At 40.4% G+C, this 19,678-nt stretch overlaps 1 protein-coding gene across 1 annotated transcript in view; it reads right to left on the reverse strand.

Moving 5' to 3' along the window:
- The window catches only part of TAF3 (TATA-box binding protein associated factor 3), a 111,892-nt gene that overhangs the window by 13,810 nt on the left and 78,404 nt on the right, over nt 1-19,678 (reverse strand). Inside the window, exons 3-4 of the mRNA XM_005526065.3 lie at nt 10,074-11,890; nt 5,086-5,168 (exon numbers count right to left, since the gene is read on the reverse strand). Coding sequence (XP_005526122.2) covers nt 5,086-5,168; nt 10,074-11,890 — 1,900 coding nt within the window. The remainder of the gene's footprint in view (nt 1-5,085; nt 5,169-10,073; nt 11,891-19,678) is intronic.

A 19,678-nucleotide genomic window follows, 5' to 3' on the forward strand; every position in this document is an offset into this window, starting at 1 on the left:
TCAATGAATTCTCCTCTGGAGCTTTCCCTTGAATAAGGAACGTCTCACAGGGTAACCAACACCGCCCACAGCTGTGTCCCACAATAGCCCCATGCTGTGCCACTCTGTCTGTCCAAGGGTTTGGTCACGGTGCCTTAACTGCTCCAAACACTGCCCTTATTCATCAAAACGTGCAGAAGGAGGGGCTTCCAGCAGGATTCCTTTACCTGTTTCCCCACCACAAAACAGTGCAATAAATGGAATGGGTCATGAGCTATTGGCTGGTAATGCAAACCTAAGGCTTGACAAGTCAATAAAAAGCCAATCCTTCCCTCCCCAGCCACACGTCGGGAGCCAAGGCTGGAGGCAAACAATTTGGATATGCCTGTACAGGGAGCTTAATGAACCCCATTATTCAGCTTTTGTGGGCAAACACTATGAAGACAATAATGTAAATTATCAAAGTCTGACGAGCGCAAAAGTTTCTTCACACCCTCTGATTTATCTGTATGAGAACAACCCAGTTAAAAACTGAAGCTCCTGAATATACACCAGAGATGATTCTGTAACAGTCAGGTGCATTCTTGGAAACCGCATAGGGCAGGATTCTACTTTAACCCAAACTAGCAGCAAAGTCTTGGATATCCAGTTTTCCACAACTCACATAGAGCTTGAACAGTTTTAAAATAACACACATTCATGTTACAGCAGCAACTCAGATCCCCAGTGAGTTTTGGGGAGCACCAACACAGTTCTTGTCTAATTTCTTTCTTCAATAAGAAACTGTCAATAAGAAACATATGGATGTATTTGTTAAAACCTTCTTCTTCTCTCCTCCCTTGGTGCCATGACCTTTTAAAGTCTGATTGTGTATGAGTGTGTGCAGTTTTCCCAAGAAAATTCAATCTCTGGAGAGTTTGCAACTCAACTGTTTCATAAATTAAGCTTGTTGTAGATAGAAGATCCAGCATTAAGGCATCTCTTTTTTGGTGAGCATGCACTTGGGTGGCACTCTGCATGCTACAAGTGAAATTATGTAGTTCTGTGGGATTTCAAAAAGTATGAGTGAAGAACTGATTTGCTGCAATTTTGTGTTGCACTTAAAATAACCAATTCTTGAGCAAATAGAACTGAAAGAGAGCAGGGTTAGATTGGATATTGGGAAAAAATTCTTCCCTGTGAGGGTTGTGGAACTTCTTACATGGATAATCAAGAAACTTGGTGTAATAAACTAGGTTCTCCTGTCCTCCCAGTCCCAAAAATATTCTTCTGGGTCACTGATATTTCAAAGAGAGGTCACATCTATGATCACAGGATAATTCCTCCATCTTGACCCTTGGTTTTGAGATCCTCTACACAGGATGTCAGGTGGTTCTGCTCATGGCTTTTGTCATGGGGGTATCATGCAGATGAATGAGCCTCCACACATAAATAAGTTGGCTTTAGACTGATATTATCCTACCAAGTAATAAAGATTTTTAGTAGGGACAATTAAGTATCTGGGTAACAAAATTTTTTTCATCCTTTAATCTTTTTAGGAATTTATCTTACAATCCACAGGTTGTTTATTATACATTTTTATAGGCACATACACATACATATCTAAGCATGTGTGCGATCTGTTTTTGGAGAAAGTCACGAACCTACTCACTGAAAAAATATAGAAGACAAGGGGAAATTTCATTAGAGCAGCAGGTCAGGTTTGCCAGTTAAACATTGTTAAAATGCCTGTCTTTCCCTTTCTTCCTGTCTGCTTTCCAGGTTCCCTGCTGATGGCAGAGTTATGATATGGGTCTGGAGCAAAAGTCTGAAATTTTAAGGTAAATTTGGAGACCTGATTTCACAAAAAACATATATCCTGCTTCCAGGACACAGAAACACTGAGACAGCACCCAGTGAGTAGTACTGTGCTTTGTGGTCTGGCATTAGTGTCAACGCCATGTGTTTTTTCTTAAAAGCTGTATTTAAATGTAGAATAAATTTATCAGAAGTATCAAACATTACAGCATGTACTTTTGCTGAAGTTTATGTCAGCTGTAGTAGTAGCTGTAATGTCAACACCTTTATCAATAGATATGATTTAAAAAAACTTTTATGTATGAAAAATGATAGTTCTTAGGAAAAATAACAAGACCAAAAAAAGCCATGATGTAATTGAGCAAAAGTATTAAACCCTACTCATCATTTGTAGTTCATTTAAAATTTAAAAGTCTGTGTTTTTTATTTTGCTTGTTTTGTTTTGAAAAAAGATAGCATCTCTAGTTCCTTCCTATACTAACTCAGTTAGCAATCTACCTTGATAACACTGGAATGGAAAAAAAAAAAAAAAAGTGAAAAACCCTTCCTACATATCATTCAAATCATATCTAAAAAGGTGGTCATAAATATTTTAGAACCCAAGCAAACCAATAAGAGCAAGGCCCATTAAGGATAAGATCTTTTACAACAAATTAAATAAAACAATTTATTGAAGCCTGGACTTGAGATAAACTAGATTTACTAGCTGACCTTTTATTCATTTAAAGAACAAAATTAGCTCTAATTGCATTAGAATGGAATCCAGTAAATTTCTTCTAATGTGGCATCCATGCAAGTATTGCTGTAATTGTTTACAACTAAGATGGAAATGCTTTGATAATAATCTACTTTCTTCTTGTTTTACTGTGCAGTTAAAACACTTGCAAAAAAACTCTTAAGTAGGACAGTTTTTCCAATATTGGTTTGTCCATCCTTCAGCAATAATACATTTTCATGTCTATTAACCCAATGTTGTAAATGGCCACTTCTTTTGAGCTGATGTGTGTTGTAAGAACATTTGCACTCCAAACAAGCCTGAATGCAGGTATTACTTTAAATCTGAGAGAAATATGTACTGTTATTCACAACCAAACACAAGAGAAAAGTCCTTCCTGCTGCTGCCATCACTGCTTTGTACACTGGTCCATGCAGAGGAGTCAAGAAGTTAAAATTACAAAATCACAGAATGACTTGGGTTAGAAGGGACCTTAAAGATCATCCAGCTCTAATCCCTTGCCACAGGCAGGGACACCTCCCACTATCCCAGGTTGCTCCAAGCCCTGTCCAGCTTGGCCTTGAACACTTCCAGGGATGGGACAGCCACAGCTTCTCTGGGCACCCTGTGCCAGGGCCTCCCCACCCTCGCAGGGAAGAATTTCTTCCTCATATCCCATGTAACCCTGCCCTCTGTCATTTTGAAGCCACTCCCCGCTATCCTGTCACTCCATGTCACTTTGTAGAAAGTCCCTCTGCAGTTTTTTTTGGAGCCCCTCAGGCACTGGAAGGGGCTCTAAGATCTCTCCACGGCCTTCACTTCTCCAGGCTGAAGAGCCCCAGCTGCACTGCAGAGAGATTTTGCTTCTCCATTTAGTTTCTACTCATATCAAATTCTAGTAATCCTTAAAAACTTTCCTTGCACCTTTCCATAGAGATTCATGATATCTTCAAACAATCCCTTGCCAGTAAACTCCAGAGACAGGCTAATTGAAACACAACATTTTTGTATGATAATTGCCAGGTATTTAGAGTATCGTTACTGACACAGATGAAACGTAAGTTTAACTTTCCCTTACTATAACACATCAAAAAAGCTTTTCTTTCTGCCTGTTATGAGATCCTCAGATGGGGGCCAAGGTGCCACTAAAGATGCAAAAATGAATTTGAAATAAAAGTGAGTTTCACAAAAGCACATGGAACAAGATGTCAGTATCTCAGACCCACTGAGGGCTGGCAGGGATGACAATGATGCACCCACATGACCTGTAGCAAACAGATGGAGTCTGAAGTCCCCTCTCAAAACATGTGTGGGTATGAGAAACATTGTGGTGAGGTAAGGTTGGAAGATAACTGGTGCTAGAATATGGCTTCAGAACTTTAATTCAGAAGTTCTGCCTTGAAAATATGAGTTAATTTCCCCCATATAAACACTCTACAACCCTTGAAAAAGCAGAATTTTAAAGTATCCATGGCTCCTCAAGGAGGAAAATGGATTTGTGGGCTTTCAAGGGACAGTATGTTCAGCCATGCACATTCAAATCATGCTCAGCAGGACAAACAAGTATTCTGAGAAAGCTGGAACTTTGTTCAGCAACCTGAGGCACAGAAATTTTAGATCACACTCAAATACTTTGAAAGGAAGAAAGCAAAAATGGTTAATAATTGGGGTGCGGGTGTCCCTTAGAAACCAAGGAATGACTGAAGTCCCTCAGCAGCTTCAAACCAGTAAAAGTCATGGTTACTATTGGGGAGAAAAAGGAATCAGAGAAAAAGAAAATAATCATCAAAATCCCATTTAATTTCTAGAGCAGAAAAATTAGTGATTAGGGGGTTTAGTTCCTAATGGCTCCATAAGAGAAACAATTGCATTAGCAGTATTTAATGCAAGGAATGGAAATAAAAGATCTGTGTGGTGCTCATATTTACCACTGGACATGAAAGTGTGCTTTGTGCCATGAAATCAACACAAAAAACCTGATTAAAAGAATCACATACAACACAGGACCAGCCTAAGAAGCCTGGTGACGCACTGTTTCCCCAGCCTCTCCAGCCTCCTGTTTATGCTGGATGATCTCAGGATAGGGATCACCCTATTTATGCTCATCCAGTACAAAGTAACTATTATTTGTACAACAGCACCCAATAATTAGGGAGCTAATGAACCAGCACTTGAAATGCGTTAGGTACACTCATGAATAATCATCAACAGTTACAATAAAACAGATGTGTATAAAGGAATTCCAACTGTTATGTTTTAAAGCATAAAACTGTTAGCTGGGGAGTGTTGTGAAACTCAGCTGTAGGTTACACTCAGGATAAGCACCCATTACAGAAACCACACTAAATGTCACTGGAGGCATTGTGCCAGCCTAGATGGAGTCCTGTAATCCATGCCCTAGAAAGACATGGAATGGGACACACAGTAGGATGGATGGAAGGTGATGGATCTCACTTGGAGAATACACTTTGCTGTATAAATGTAATTTACCACTAATTTTTAAGCTTTTCCCACTGAAAAGAAGAGCTCCCACAAGTGCCAGAGGATGGACTGGGGTGAGCATACACCTTACAGATGGATTTATTTGTACTTACATCTTGTCTTGGCCTGCGCCCACTCTTAAAGTCAGCCGAGGAATAACCGGTGATGGAGCTGGAACAACTGGTTCCACCTTTATCTGTACAGGGGAATACAATTATCAATCAAAGATGCAAGCAGATTCTCAAAATACATTAATTACATGAAAGGACTGATGGAGTTAACCAGAGTATATCAGCTTAATGAGACTAATCACTATTCTCTCACACTTCATCCCGTGGCATGGATGGGTCTCAGTCTGCAGGGAGTCCCAGCCATAGCAATTCACAAATACAAACTTTAAGCTAAAAACATCAACTTGAAATTTTGCTGTATTTGTACCTCCTGATACAATTTGTTTGCAAATCTTCCTAACTAAGTACTTTTCTAGAGACACAAAACTTCACAGTTTGTTTCTAAACAATGACATGAAATGCTTTGATCTTAGTACTCAAACTTGACAGACACCTATTGGTGTTTGCACATTTTTCTGATACTTAAATTCAATTATTTCCCAGGTTCATCACAAAAATGTACCATGACTCTCTTGAATCAAAAAGAGAGACAAAGGAAGCAAATAAACTCCAAGCTGAATTCGCCAACAATGAATACTTTATGAAAGTTCTTATCCACACTGGCATAACAGCCAATGCATTTTACTGCAATTAGGCTGAGGTTTTTAATGACTATTTTTCAAGTGGCCTGGGATTCCAATCTTGGTATCTGGTGGAGTTTAGACCACTTGAATATGTCCTTGAACTTATGGAACCAGTATATGCCAAAATTACCAGCTCCCACTGAGCTACTGGTTTGCAAAACCTGTACAGAATGAGCACAGATGCTACAGCTGACACTGTAATGATTCTCCAGGCATTCATTACTCAACTTAGATCCATATATGAAAAGTGTATATACATTATATGTGTGTGTATATATATGAAGAGAGATGGAGACTGATCTCGTTTTGAGTATGTGTGTCACCATATTTAATAAAACAACCACTTGGCTGAATCTGCTCCAGGAATCCAAGAGACAAAACTAATATGCATACATTAAATGGAAATCTGATCAAATCTCCAGTTTCATAAAGCTTTCACAGAAAAAGGGAGAGCAAACAATCAATGCAAAGCACAGAAAGCAGTGTGGGAAACAGCAGGCCAAAGTGGGAGGGCTCAAGAGGGACTTATTTTGAGAAAGGTAATAACAAAATCTCGTGCCAAGCATTTTGGCAAAAGAATTGGAGCTGCTCTCTAGGAGATGTATAGGCCAGAGAGAGGAGAGCAGCCTGAGTGGTGCTCCTGCTCTGACAGAGTGAACTGTACTTTGCAATACAGCTCTCCATGGATATGGATTAACTGATTTCACAGGCCTCTCTCCACTCTTTGTTTATGCAGAAACATTTTTTGTTACGTCATTCCCCTGGAGTGTTGCAAGAGATTTTTTCCTCTGAAGCTTCAAATGCCTGCAACAATTTCACTGCCATCTTCCACAGATGAGTCTTTTCTCTGTTTCCTCAGCATCTTAACCTGTAACATCACCCACTGCTTACAGACTGAAACCAAACCCTGGGTACTGGAGGCTCAGGACTATGGCTTTGCACAGGCTATTTTGCCTCTTCTCCTGCAGGTTCTCCTTCTTCTTTAGTGCCTGTTTTGAATACAGAATGTCTCAGGACAGGCACAGCTGCTGCAGCTTCCAGCACACAGCACAGAGAGATGCTCATGTCATTTATAAAGGTCCTTGGTTCTGTTCTAAACAATGGTGGTGTGGGCTCACAGGGCAGAAGAAAAGCACATAAACCACTTTATGCTCAGATACCAACACCACAGTCTGCTGGGAGTAGAAAACAGGCCTCCACCACAATGCTAAATCTTACCCTTTGATACGAGAGGAAGCATCTTTCTACAGCGTGGGTTTGTGTGCAGGGTTTACATCATCAGACCAGGGAGAAAACTAAGGAGCATTCACAGTTACATCCTGCAGAGCTTGGTCTTCCTCTACACTGATAGGATTTTGACAGAGGAGCAAGGGCACCTTACTTTGGGGCAGCTCTGGCGAGCCCTGCCCTGATGCAAGGATGTTTCCATTTCTCATGAAGCAGTTCCTCAACTACTTTAGTTTCCAGCTCAGCTTATTAAGGTTAGCTGAAACTGGGTCAGCAGCTGCTCCCTGAGCTGCTCAGTCACTCCTACAGCATGCCTGGTAATCTCTGGAGTAAAGTGGGGTGTAACTTCTCCATATGTTTGCTTTTCATTTGGTGGAGCCTGCAAGGCAGTGCCCCAGAGCTCCTCTTCTGGCTCCGAGGGCAGCACCCAACACCACTGCAGGGCATGGAGCTGCCGGCAAGCCCTGAGACAAAGCTCCTCCTTCTTGGTGCCACCACCAAACACCCCCAGCATGAAGCCTTTTAGCTTCTGTTTTCTGCCATTTATAGTGTTCTGTTTGCTGCTCTGTACCTTTCAGCTGCCTAGGGCAAAATTCCAGGAAAAACTCGATAAAAAGCCTCAATCACCCAACAGGATGGGATGTGCACTTAGATAGTAACTAGAACAAGGCTCAAAAATGGGAATATTACAGCTGAGTCTGTCTTTTGTTTAACTACAGCAATATTGGAAATGGGACTCTGATATTTTCTCCTGGTCATCAGGAGATGAAACTGCAGCGAGCCCACGAACTCATCTCCCAGGTTGTGCTTACACCTCCAAGGCAGACGCGCTGTGGCAGATTAAACATCCAAACTGTAACTTGATCATTTGCTCTTGCAGCACAACTGCTGGCTAAATAAGTCATTGTGTGATCTAAAAGCTAAATTAAGGAAACATGTACTTTTAGGGGTTAAAACGAAAGAGCAGCATTCTGGAGTAATACTGGGAATTGGGGCCAGCAGAAGAGCATTTACAGTGGATTACTAAGCTTCCCAAATCACCAAAGAGGTAAAGTCCAGCAATATAAGACTCCTTTGTAGCTAACTAAAAATACATTGTCAGTGGATTTGTCCAGTTTTATGTATAAGCAATACTTCTTTCACCTGAACTAATACTAGTAGTCATATAAGCCCCTTATTGCCATGTGCTGCATTTTTTTTGCTAATCTTCAAGGATTTAGCTTCTTTGCCACATACCTCAGGGCACCAACTGATAAAGCTCTAACTCTCCATTTTTCCAGGACACCAGCAGTGCGGCCTTGCAAAAAATGAAAATCGCTCAAGAGATTTAAAGGGGAAATTTATTTTTAAAATCCTGACTTGCAGCAAAGAGGTGGATTTAAAAAAAGCTTATCTCTCAAGAATCAGTTTAAATTTTAATTCTATCTGGGGACTCTTTCATGCATTCTAGCTTTAAAGTTTATCTTTTGACAGGGACTTTTTGCCAAGGTAATGGGCAGCTTTGTCAATTTAATTTGTCCGAGTTTTTATTAGTGTTGAACTCCTTTTCCTAATATATATATATATGGTGAGTCTATACTGAAGTTTTACCAGTTTGTATTTGTTTATGTGTCTGTTTATCACTCTAAAGCAAACTTGACAGAGACAACTGCAGAAGAAATGCATATGCAGTGAGGCAAAACAATTGCCTCTATTTTACACACACCCATATTTAATTTAAAAAATAAATCTCAGCAGAAATTCTCAACTAAATACTGCCGAAACAGCTCAGGCACAAGGGGCAGACAGATAAAATGGGGAATCTGTGAAAGTGTTGCTGCAGTCTAAGAGCCGACATTAAATTATCATGGACAACTGGGCCACCACCCCATCCATCACCAACTCATCCACAGAAGACAAACTTTAGTTCCCCACATCACCCAGATTCTGCATGGACAAACCATTTGTAAACTTTAAAAATATAGCACATTTTGAAATCAGCACTTTGTTGCAAGTCCAGCAGGTAATGTAAGAGTGGCAAGAAAAAGAAAGTGAGGAATATCCCAAATCCGAGCGTGTACAAACCAAGTATTATACTCAAAGCAGGACGTAAAGAGCATCTTGGTAAAACTGGAACTCACACAGTGCTTCCTAAGGCTAAGGACAGAGATTTAGGAACTCTTGTATCCAAGGTTATCACATAGGAAGACAATCTCTTTCTTTCCTTCTTTCTTTTCAATATTAACAATTTAATGCGTATTATAAGGTGAAGTGACAAAAAAATTAGAGCAAATCCTGAATTAGGGTAGCTGCTTCTAATGGGATTTCAAATCTGATAACATGCAAATATGCTGGTTTCATTTCTTAAATATTAAATATATTCTCGAGATTAGGTGATATTGGAAAGAAGAAATTATCTTTGGCTGATGTAAATCAGTAAGAGTTACAGGAATGCGAGGAACTCAAACCCCTTGAAAATTAGCTCTCCCCTTCAGTCTCTAAAGCATAAGACTCAGAACGAAAGGTGACATTTGAACACTTAGACCATAATTGGAAAATAATTTTCTTACTTCAAACAAATTGGTGCAGGGGGGCAGATTTGCTAAGAGAAGACTCAGCAGCTCTTTTGAGCATGTGAGATAATACTTATTTGAAGGCAGACTGCTTCTCTTTTCTGTCCACCTGGGAATTTCCAGGCTTCTACAAACTTTGAAACAGCAGACTTTTAGAAACAAAATGTAAAGTTTATATGAAAGGCATAATAAGAATAATAATAATGCTGCCCTTCTAGTGGAAACCTACAGAACAAACTTGCTGCATCACAACACTGCATCCCTTTGCTGTGTGTGTCGCTGTTGACTCTGAGCTGAAGCTTTTCCAAGTGAAAAGTGAGTTGAGAAAAGACAGGACAATCTCACATTTCAAATTCACAGAACTAGATTTCCACTGTTTTGTTTTCCAAAGAGGTGGACAATCTCTGAAGCTCTTGGTGGACACCTTCCTTGGAGCTGTTATTATTAAGAAACACCAAACCTGTAACCACACTTCTCAAAGCTCTTGGACAATGCTCAGCAGCAAACATAGGAATCCATGTGGATTTTTCAAGCAAGTGTGCCATCTCAACTCATCCAACCAGCTTACCTTTTCATGTTTGTGTTTCTCCTTTTCTTTCTCCTTCTTTTCTCTTTCTTTCCTCTCCTTTTCCTTCTCCTTCTTTTCCTTTTCTTTGTCCTTCTCCCTTTCTTTCTTTTTCTTCTTCTCTTTTTTGTCCTTCTTCTTCTCTTTTGGTTTCTCCTTGTCCTCAAATAGTTTCTCAGGTAGCATGGGAGACAAGGAAGGTAACATGCTGGGAAGCCTCATGGCACATGGTGTGCTGAACAAGGGCATAGACATTTCTTTGGGAGGTAACACAAGAGGTGCTGATGGCACCTTTATCTTATCTTCCTTACTCTTATCTTTGAGTTTCTCTTTGTCTTTTTTATCCTTGTCCTTTTTGCCTTTCTCTTTCTCTTTCTTTTTATCTTTATGTTTTTCTCTCTCTTTTTTGGTATTGCCATCTTTCAACTTTACTTTTGTGTCAGCATCCTCAAAGTCCTTTAGTTTGAATTTATACAGATCAGGATCATCCTCTTTGAGTAGTTCCTTCCACTGAAACTTTGCTTCCTTGTTTCCTTCCTTGTCTTTATCTTTCTCCTTGTTCTTTTCCTTCTCCTTATTTTTCTCCTTGTTCTTCTCTTTATCTTTTTCTTTTTGTTTTTCTTTCTTCTTCATTTTAGTTTTCAGCTCTTTTTTCAATTTCTTTTTCACTTCTGTTGATGAAGCCAACTTGGTTTTCTCCTCATAGACTTTGAGAAGAGGCTCTGGAGTTGGAGGTGAAGCAGAAGGAGAGGAAAAATAAGTGAAGTTGGTAGGTGGATTAGAAGGTGTCCCCATGTTTGCCTTCCGAATGACCTCATCAATGGAGTCATCCATTGTCCATGAAATGTCTGAACTTGAAGTCCCACCTGAGGCAGGTATTGGAGTTCCTCCTGCCTTATTTGCATTATTGGCAGGAACAGAAGGTTTAGGAGTTGTAGACTCAGATATAGAAAGTCTTTTAGGACTGGTAAAAATTTCCCCTTCTGATTCAGACCCGGAGGAAAACTCGAAGGGATCCGGTTCCCGTTCTGCACACGCACGAGCAATCACAGCATCGATCGAATCATCAATAGTTTTGTCCATGACGGGGACTTTCTTCACCTGGTTGTCCATATTTGGCTTGGGGGCAGGCTCAGGTGGTGTCTGTCCCTGTTTCACTTGAATATTTTCCTTTCCTATCTTCTCACTCAATGCAGCCAGAGGGGTTTTACTTGGTGTTTCAGGCTTCACAGGTGGTTGCGGAACATGAGCAGGAACCTTTGGACTTTTGGGACTTTTTGGGCTCTTGGCGCGACCTGGTGATTTTTTCTCTTTGGATCCAGTTTTTGGTGAACGAATGGGACTCCCAGCTACCACTGGTGAGGGTGTAGTTTTCGGCGATTTTGTCTTTTGTCCTGGAGAACTTGTTTTGGACTTTGTTTTGGGTACAAACGGCTTTGCCTCTGAAGTTTTGGGGGTCGGCACTTGGGATTTTGCAATGGGAGCCAACATAGGTGGTTCTGGCGAAGGGGGGGCTAAGTCTGTACTGTCCTGAACGTGAACTGGAGAAAGCATTGGTGGTACTTTTTGTGTATTTATTGAGCTAAGAGGCTCACGTGGTTCCACAGTTCCGTCCAAGGGGTCCCCTTTGGAAACAGACAGTTTTGGCCTTTTCACAGGTGGGAATTCCTCAGCATCAGGACTTTCTAATGGTCTCTTGCTTAAGTAGTTCTCATCATTAATTGTCTCATCCTCTTCCATATCTCCTTCTTCTTCCAGTGGGACCTGCATGGCCTCTGCAGATGTACCTCCATCGGTAGGAACCTGCTCCTCTTCCTCTTCTGTAACAGAAAACATTTAGAAAAGCATTAGGATAACTGAAACAAACAAGCACCAGAGCAAATATTCATGTGCAGACAACTGGACACATAAGAGCTTCTTACTGGTCTGTGTGGAAGGAACAGGTGGCACCTCCTGTCTCACATCAGCCCCTGCTGGAACTGGGGGTGCCCTCACTGCAGTAACACTGAACCCATGAGCAAAGGAGAGGAGGGTAGAGCTCACCAATGGCAGAGCTTTCAGAGCAGGTCCAAAGTGTCAGTTCTAACCAAAACCAACCTACTTCTCCCACCTAACTTCTTCAATCATTTTTAAATGAAGGGAAAGAGGTTGAGGTGAAACATTTTTTGGTCTAATACAGTGTCAAGCAAAGTGTCAAAGTAAAATTAATCAGAACTGTCTTTCTTGCCTATATATCACACAATTTTGACTACAGATTAACTACTAGGAAAACATCTTCTTAAACCTAGTTTATTCTTCCTGAAGCAGCACAGTCTGAAGGTTAAAGAAGATGACTAAGCCCCATTCAACCTGCCAGGTTCTGTGTCTGATACCATCTTAAGAGCTGCTGCAGGTGGACATTATCTGTTATGACTATATGGGAATGCCCCAGCATCGTGTGTGTGTGTTGGTTCAGATTAGGAACATGCCTTTGAAATGCATTTCCCCATCATCTCCCTTACTGTTGTTTTGTTTGCATTGTGGGACAGTCCTGGAGTGCATATACTGGTATGATATGCATATGCTGAATTCCTGCAGCAGTGAAACCAAAATGAAGGAGAAATCCACCTAAAACACTCCAGAGCAAGTGGGCATTCAAAAACCAAAAATCAGCTTCTGAAAGCAAGATAAACCTGAAATCTACACAGTGTAGGCACCAGACATCAACTATTCCGAACCACTGTGGATACCACCTGTGTGATTGCGATGTTTTTTTGTTTAATAACATTTATTTTTTTTCCCTACATAAACTACCATCTTCACACCCACATGTGACACTATGGTGCAGAGAAAGGAGAAAATTCACTTGAGATCTCCCAACAAATCCACAGTAGATTTAAAAAGAGAACCTCTGATCTCCACAACCACAGCCAAGCACTTTATCCTCTTGGATACACTTCCTCACTTTCAAAATGGAATTATCTGAGCAGGAAAAAGGATTCTTAGTCCTGAATAAGAATGTCTACACAGGCATTAATGTGACACATTTGTATTTGCAGTAATTACATCATTACACTTCTGCTGGTTAACATTCCTACACAGACAACCTCATTTCACTTTACCCCAAGTTTCTGTTTACCTACCTGCAAAAACTCAAGACATTTTGTCTAGTAGGGTTTCTGAGGAAAGATATCCTGTGCCCCAAGATTCTCACATGAAATATGTAGTAAAAAACATTTATGAGGACAGTGGTTAAAACCCAGTTTCTTAATGAGCAAGTGGATTTAACGAAGAAAGCACCAAGAAACTTGAAACATTCCACTAAATGCTATTTACAACTCAGTAAGACAGCATTTTTCTGAAATATCTATTTTCAAGGAGTTTACTTTCAGGTTTTCTGCGCTGGTGTTTCTCTACTGTAATGTGTCAATGCTCTGATTTAGGAGAGTTGAGTCAAGAGCCCTGGGCTGCAGCACAAATCTTGCCAGCATCACAAATTAAGTAAAATGAGCTAGCAAGTCTGGCTTTCACCAGGGCCCAGAGGATTTACAGCAGCCAGCCCAGAGAGGAGACTTTGCCTGAGGATAAAGTCTTAGCCTTCCGTGAAAAACAGAAATGTTAGGGAGTTAGGTTTTGCCTGGCTGGGCACTGACATTAAATTTTTTAAACTGCAAAGTTAGAGTATAACTGAGAAATCACTGTGGACTGAGCCTGCACCTGCTATGGGGAAAAAAATCTGCTTCCCCCATCATGGAAGTAATTTCAATCTCTGTTTAAGCTGCTGCAGAAATCAGCTGCCTTCACCCACTCAGAAGGTTTTGGGGATGAAGAATCAGCATTCATTAGATGTCACACAGCACTGGTTGCTACTGAGCAATTCCCTCCCAACCCCATTCCACCTACTTCAGCATTGAGAGTTTGTTTTCATTTAAAAGTAGGAGATAAAATTTAAAACAAACATCATATCTTAAAATTGGGATTTAGAGAAATCTTTTGCCTCAGCCACAAGATGAAAAGTGTAGCCGAATTAAAATATTAGGAAAGATAGGGTTTGATGATACAGACTTTAGAGATAGGAACATTAACCATTTTAATGCAAGAAACATGGGGATAAAAAGAGTCAGTAAAGTGGAAAATAAACTACTGCAACAGTAAAAAATTTACATTTACTAGAAAAATCAGAATATTTATTTGCTAAAGATTTTTGCCCAGTGTCCATTTAAACAGCCCCCCTCTTAAACTGTATCTGAGGGAAGGATGCTGCAATATTTCATATTTTTATAACTCCTTCCCATCCCAAGGTGCTTCTCATGTTTTACCTACTTAGGATTGCAGAATACCAGCAGCTGCTGGATCAAAGGCAAAAAAACAATTTCAGAGGAGCTTTGGAGAACAGGGACCGGAGTTCTGTACAATAAAAAAAGAGCAATGCTTATTTTTTTTTAAATAAGGCCAAGTAAAGTTTGCAGCGGGCCCACGAAGTTTCTGTGATCTTGTGTGGAGGTGCCAGGGAAGGGCAGAAAGGTTAAAGTGCAGTTTGTAGAGGTGAGACAAGAAATCGGGGTGTCTTGGCTCCAGCTTTCATGCACATTCCTGCAAGCCACAAAGACAACTTAGTAAGGAAGCAGAAGCATTACCATCCCTTTTATATGGACTTGGATTCCCCAAAACATCTGGAAAAAATTGCCTGGGTCAGTCCTGAACAATCCAGGGACTAAGGAAGTTCATGAGCACTTAACTCCTGACACACATTCACCACTTTTCAGACATGCTCAGATGACAATCTGGAATCCTATCATGGTCAAATGAAATCCAAATTTCTCTTGGAACAAGGCCACAGTCTGATCCTCAGCAAGGACTGGTTTTCTGCCAGGCAGCGCCTTTCAAACCTGAGCCACCACAGCTGTGGCAGAAAACAATGAAGCACTTTTTTTTCTTTTTTTTCTTGTGACAGTGGAGGGGGGTAGTTAATTAGAGAAAGTGAAATTTCTATCTTGAGTTCAAGACCTACGTCTCTTTTTCCTCCCAAAGGATTAACACCAGAGCAAGAACTAAATATGGAAAAACTTCAGCTTTTAAGTGTTTGCTGCCTGACTTGGTGATGAGCATTTACAACCACGCAGCCACTTCCTCACCTTTGTCCATCCCATTTGCCACCTGGCACTTCTGGACACACCATCCTTTGTGCACGGGATTGCTTTTTAACTCTCTTTACTGCCATTTCTCCCTATCTCCGGCCACCTTATTAATGATCCAGCCCGAGTTAGCATCTATAGGTCAAATGGATATCACCTCAGCCATCTGCCCTCATAACTCTCCCCTGTAATGAAAGGAGACTAGAGCTGTTTGGGAGGTTTCTCAAGATAACAGATACATTTTTTTTTGGTCGTTAGAGAAGTCAGTGCTGGATCAATATTAATGCTCACATTACTAAAGCTATAGAGAGCAATTGTTTATTATGTCAGCAGGCCCCCTGTGCAGAGCCTGGGTTACAGGAGGGATGAGTTCAGCCATCGCAGCACTGAATTTGTCCATCACTGAAATAAAACAAGCTGAGAACTGTCAGCATGCTGACCATGAGAAATCTGGTTGGAAAGGCACCATTTCTTACCTGAGAAAGAGCTGGTTGTGCCAGGGAAGTGGTGGAATCACTGTTCCTGGAACTGTTAAAAAAACATGTGGATGTGTCACTTGGGGACATGGATATAGTGGGGACTTGGCAGTGCTGGGTTAATGGACTTGATGATCTGAGAGGGCTTTTCCAACCTAAATGATTCAATGGGTAACAATATCACCTGTGTCTATGTCAGAAGGCAAATTCACTTTCATGAAAGGATGATGGGGAAGTTAAAGGAGGAAAGAATCCACTCATCTATTGACACAGGTCTGCAGGGTGATTTGGGGCAGGTCACTCCACATCCTGCTACGTTTCCATCTGACAATGATGATTCCATCTCACAGAGGTGCTGTAAAAGCTGAACTTGATAAATATCATCAGAACCCCAAATACAAACCATGGGGATCTGTCACCACTTCAAATGCTGGAAAATTTCTCAAGCTCAATAATTCAGGCAAGAAACTGAAACTCCTGCACCTTTTTTAAGGAAAAACCACTAAAGAAGCTCAAACTCTACTCGGTACATCATGTTCCTGTGGCACAGCAGGGACCCCAGATCTAAGGGTTATTGAATATATACCTTCTTAATTTGGCCACAGCTCAGTTCCAGGACAGCAGTAGTCAACACTTCAGTAATTAATTTCCAGGTTTACAAAAACTGAGGGACTATTTGTCCCTGAACCTGACACAAGGGTATAAAGGAACAGAAATTCTGCCTTTTTGCAGAAAAGGAAGTGCAATCACCTGTACCACATTATCATGCTCACCTGGCTGCCTTGTCAGAGGAGGCAGCACAACGGGTGAGACAAAAGTGAAAGCAGGAAAAACAGATGCAAACCTCATCTGATTGAGTAGAAATGCACTTATGTATGGGCATTCTTCAAGCAAGAAAATCTATCACACCAATAAAATTAAAATTGTCATCATCTTAGTCGTCACCAGACTTTTTACTTGGTAACATCAGTGAGAAAACATAAGCACTGACAGCTAAATGGGTGTCCTAGAGAACATGGCACAGATTGGGACAGACAAAAATCTCTGCTCAGCTCCTGACCCTGCCAAAAACTTACCCTGTCTGTTGGCTGGCATTTAATTTAAGTAAAGTTCCAGTGTCTCTTCTGAAAACTGGATTAACATTTTGCTCTGTCACAGGGTGGTGACAGGATAAAACCATCTGGGTAAGACATGCAGATTTAAGAATAAATGAGTATTTCTTATGTACAAGATGAAGCAGAGTCAGACATGCTGGCCTAAAGCTGGACACCACTTGCTGAAGAAACAGTAACTTGGTTTTAGTAACAGCAGCTCTTACCTCCTATGCTACATCTAATGTATTAATTGCATAAAGCTCTGGGAGGTAACAGTTCCTGTGGAAGCCAACTCTTGTTATTATAATAATGTAAGATTTAGGCATTTGGCATTTGATACTAACTGCAGTATGCCAGATAAACAGGATCAGCTATCAGAGTAAACCCATTATGGCTACAATTCTCAAAAAGCAGATGTTTCCATGCAACTCATACATGCCTATTTTCAACTATTGAATTTCTTCCATAATAATTTTCTTTTTAAAAAGAACTTGAACATATTTTTTTCCTACGAGAATGCAAAATGACCAAGTAAGATCTATCAGTAGATCACAGAATTCTTTCACACATAGTTCTGTTCAGATCAGCCTCTCCACTCCTTTGCACTGCATGATAACAAGTACCTGAGAATGGAAGCTAGAAGCATCAGGGCTTTTAAGGAAAATTAGGATTTTGGCAAGGAAGTGATCTGGCAGTGCCTGCACTAAAATCTCCAATCCATCTTTGTTTCCATGAATATACTCCTTAGGACCACATGGATATCAAGGCTGATGGTTTCATACAGCCAGCTCAGCCTCTCAAATGCAAGGAAGGAAGGGATTGTCCCACCCAACATATGAAACATTTTAGTGAGAAAAAAAAATTAGAAAAAAAACTTCCTGCAGACTTCCAGAATAATTTTCCTATTGTCTAGTTAAAGCATGAGATGAAGCCAAAGATAAGTTTTTGGAAATTTTAAGTCATTAAGTCAAGAGCTTACATCCCTATCATATCCTAATAAGCAGAAGCTTTTGATTTCTGTTAAAACTGAAGCCTTTTTCTTGTGCCATGATATGTTTTATCTCTTTAACTTGTAATAACAATGGTCTTTTCCCAAAACAAACAGAAAGTGTGCTTGTAGTCCATAAAGGAAATTAATGGAAGAGGGACAAAATTCAATCCTGATATCCTACAGGCCAATATCCTGATACCTTAATGCAAAATGAACACACTGAGATACCTGTGACTTTTGTGGCTTAGAACACTGGATTTCATATAGATGCCTGTGTATATATACATATATATATTTATAATTGTATAAATAATTTTTCTGCTGTATGAACACAAGTAATCACTGTTGTGACCTGTTTACCAAACCCTGACATTTCCCAGTTGATACTTTCTATGTGAAGAGAGCTGGGAAGAGAGCACCACCAAGGAATTCATCTTCCATGATGATCTCATGTCTCACATTTTTCCACTGACAGTGTCAGCAAGTTCACTGCAGTGCTTTCTCAGTATGTTATCAAATGTAAAACCCACCAACACATTAAAAAAAAAAAAAAAAGAAAAAAAGACAAAAAGAAAAAAAAAAAGAAGCGCTTTCAGGTATGGGAAGTGATTTTGCATGTAAGGAAAATGTGAAAGGTGCTTGAAGTTAAACATCTCTACTTGTTAATCACACTGGAAAATGTTGCCCCAAATGGCTGGGTGGTGCCTTCAGTCCTTACTATTAGCCAGCACTGAACTTTGAGGTGTTCAGCAGGACCCAGACTCAGTGTATTAATTTATCAATCACTCCAGAAGCCCTTATTGACCTGCCCAAGAAGCAACAAGAGGTCAACAAAACAGCCCTCCATCCCTAATGACAAAATACATCCAACCATCTGGAAATATGGATGATAGCAATGATCTGGTTCTGGAATAAAAAATTTCCAGGTTGATTCAGTTACCTCTCCATCCTCTCCATCTTGGTATGAAATCATTGGAGATGAACTTCTGAGCACCAGTATGAGAAGAGAGTATTGATAGTTTCCTATAAACAAACCATAATTCCTAAACCTGTAGTTCTACATTTAAATGGAAACTGTCCCATCCTTTCTTTTGCCCTGGTTCAAGCATTTGTGCAGGAGAATGAGGAACTAATCGAGGCTAAACCAAGAAAGATTATCTGCTAGTTTGGGCTAGAAGTGACCTAATGGGATAACTCAAATGGAAATATATTTGAGGGTGGAAGAAAAACAAAAACCAAAGATCAAGTATTTTTATGCCCAGCTGGCAAAGTAAAAAACCCACTTCAAGATAACACAAGCTTAAGGGAGTGGGGAAAAAGAGAGCTGTGAGGAGCATCACTCTGAGCATAAGATCTTGGCTTAGGATATAATGAGAGATTTTGGCTTCCACTGCTGCTTTAGGATATCAGATGCAATGAGAGTAATACCTCTAAGCAGTTACTAGTGGCCGCCCTCATTCTAATATTTTTAAAAATATGGAATTTTATGAAGCCAGATTACACAGGGTTCTTAAAATGACACATCCAGTTCCCTGCTGAAGACAGAATTGGCAGATTGTTATCTGTTACATCCACAATCTCTCTCTGACCTGGCAAAATATTACTCCAGAATTTGTGCTGCTACAGTAAGCAAAAACATGTTTCTGTCTAAATACAACAAGGGAGACTTTATTTTTGCTTTGACTTTTAAGCAGTAGCTCAACATTTTCTGTAGCTCATGCACACACACAAACACACAGCAGTGCTGGGCAAATGGGTCTGGAGAGTACAAACAACCCCAGAAGCATCTTTAGAAAGTGATGGAATGAGAAATGTGTGAGATCCAGCCAGCTCCCTGTCAGCAGGGCAGCCTTGGCTCAGTCACTTTGGTGTTGCTCTGAATTATTTGGGATTGAGTCTCTCCCCTGAACTGTGCAGAGTGTAATGTGAAAAC

The sequence above is a fragment of the Pseudopodoces humilis genome, chromosome 5 (assembly GCF_049639895.1).
Source record: "Pseudopodoces humilis isolate 2021_Gansu_Grassland_sample_001 chromosome 5, ASM4963989v1, whole genome shotgun sequence".
Taxonomy (NCBI): Eukaryota; Metazoa; Chordata; class Aves; order Passeriformes; family Paridae; genus Pseudopodoces; species Pseudopodoces humilis.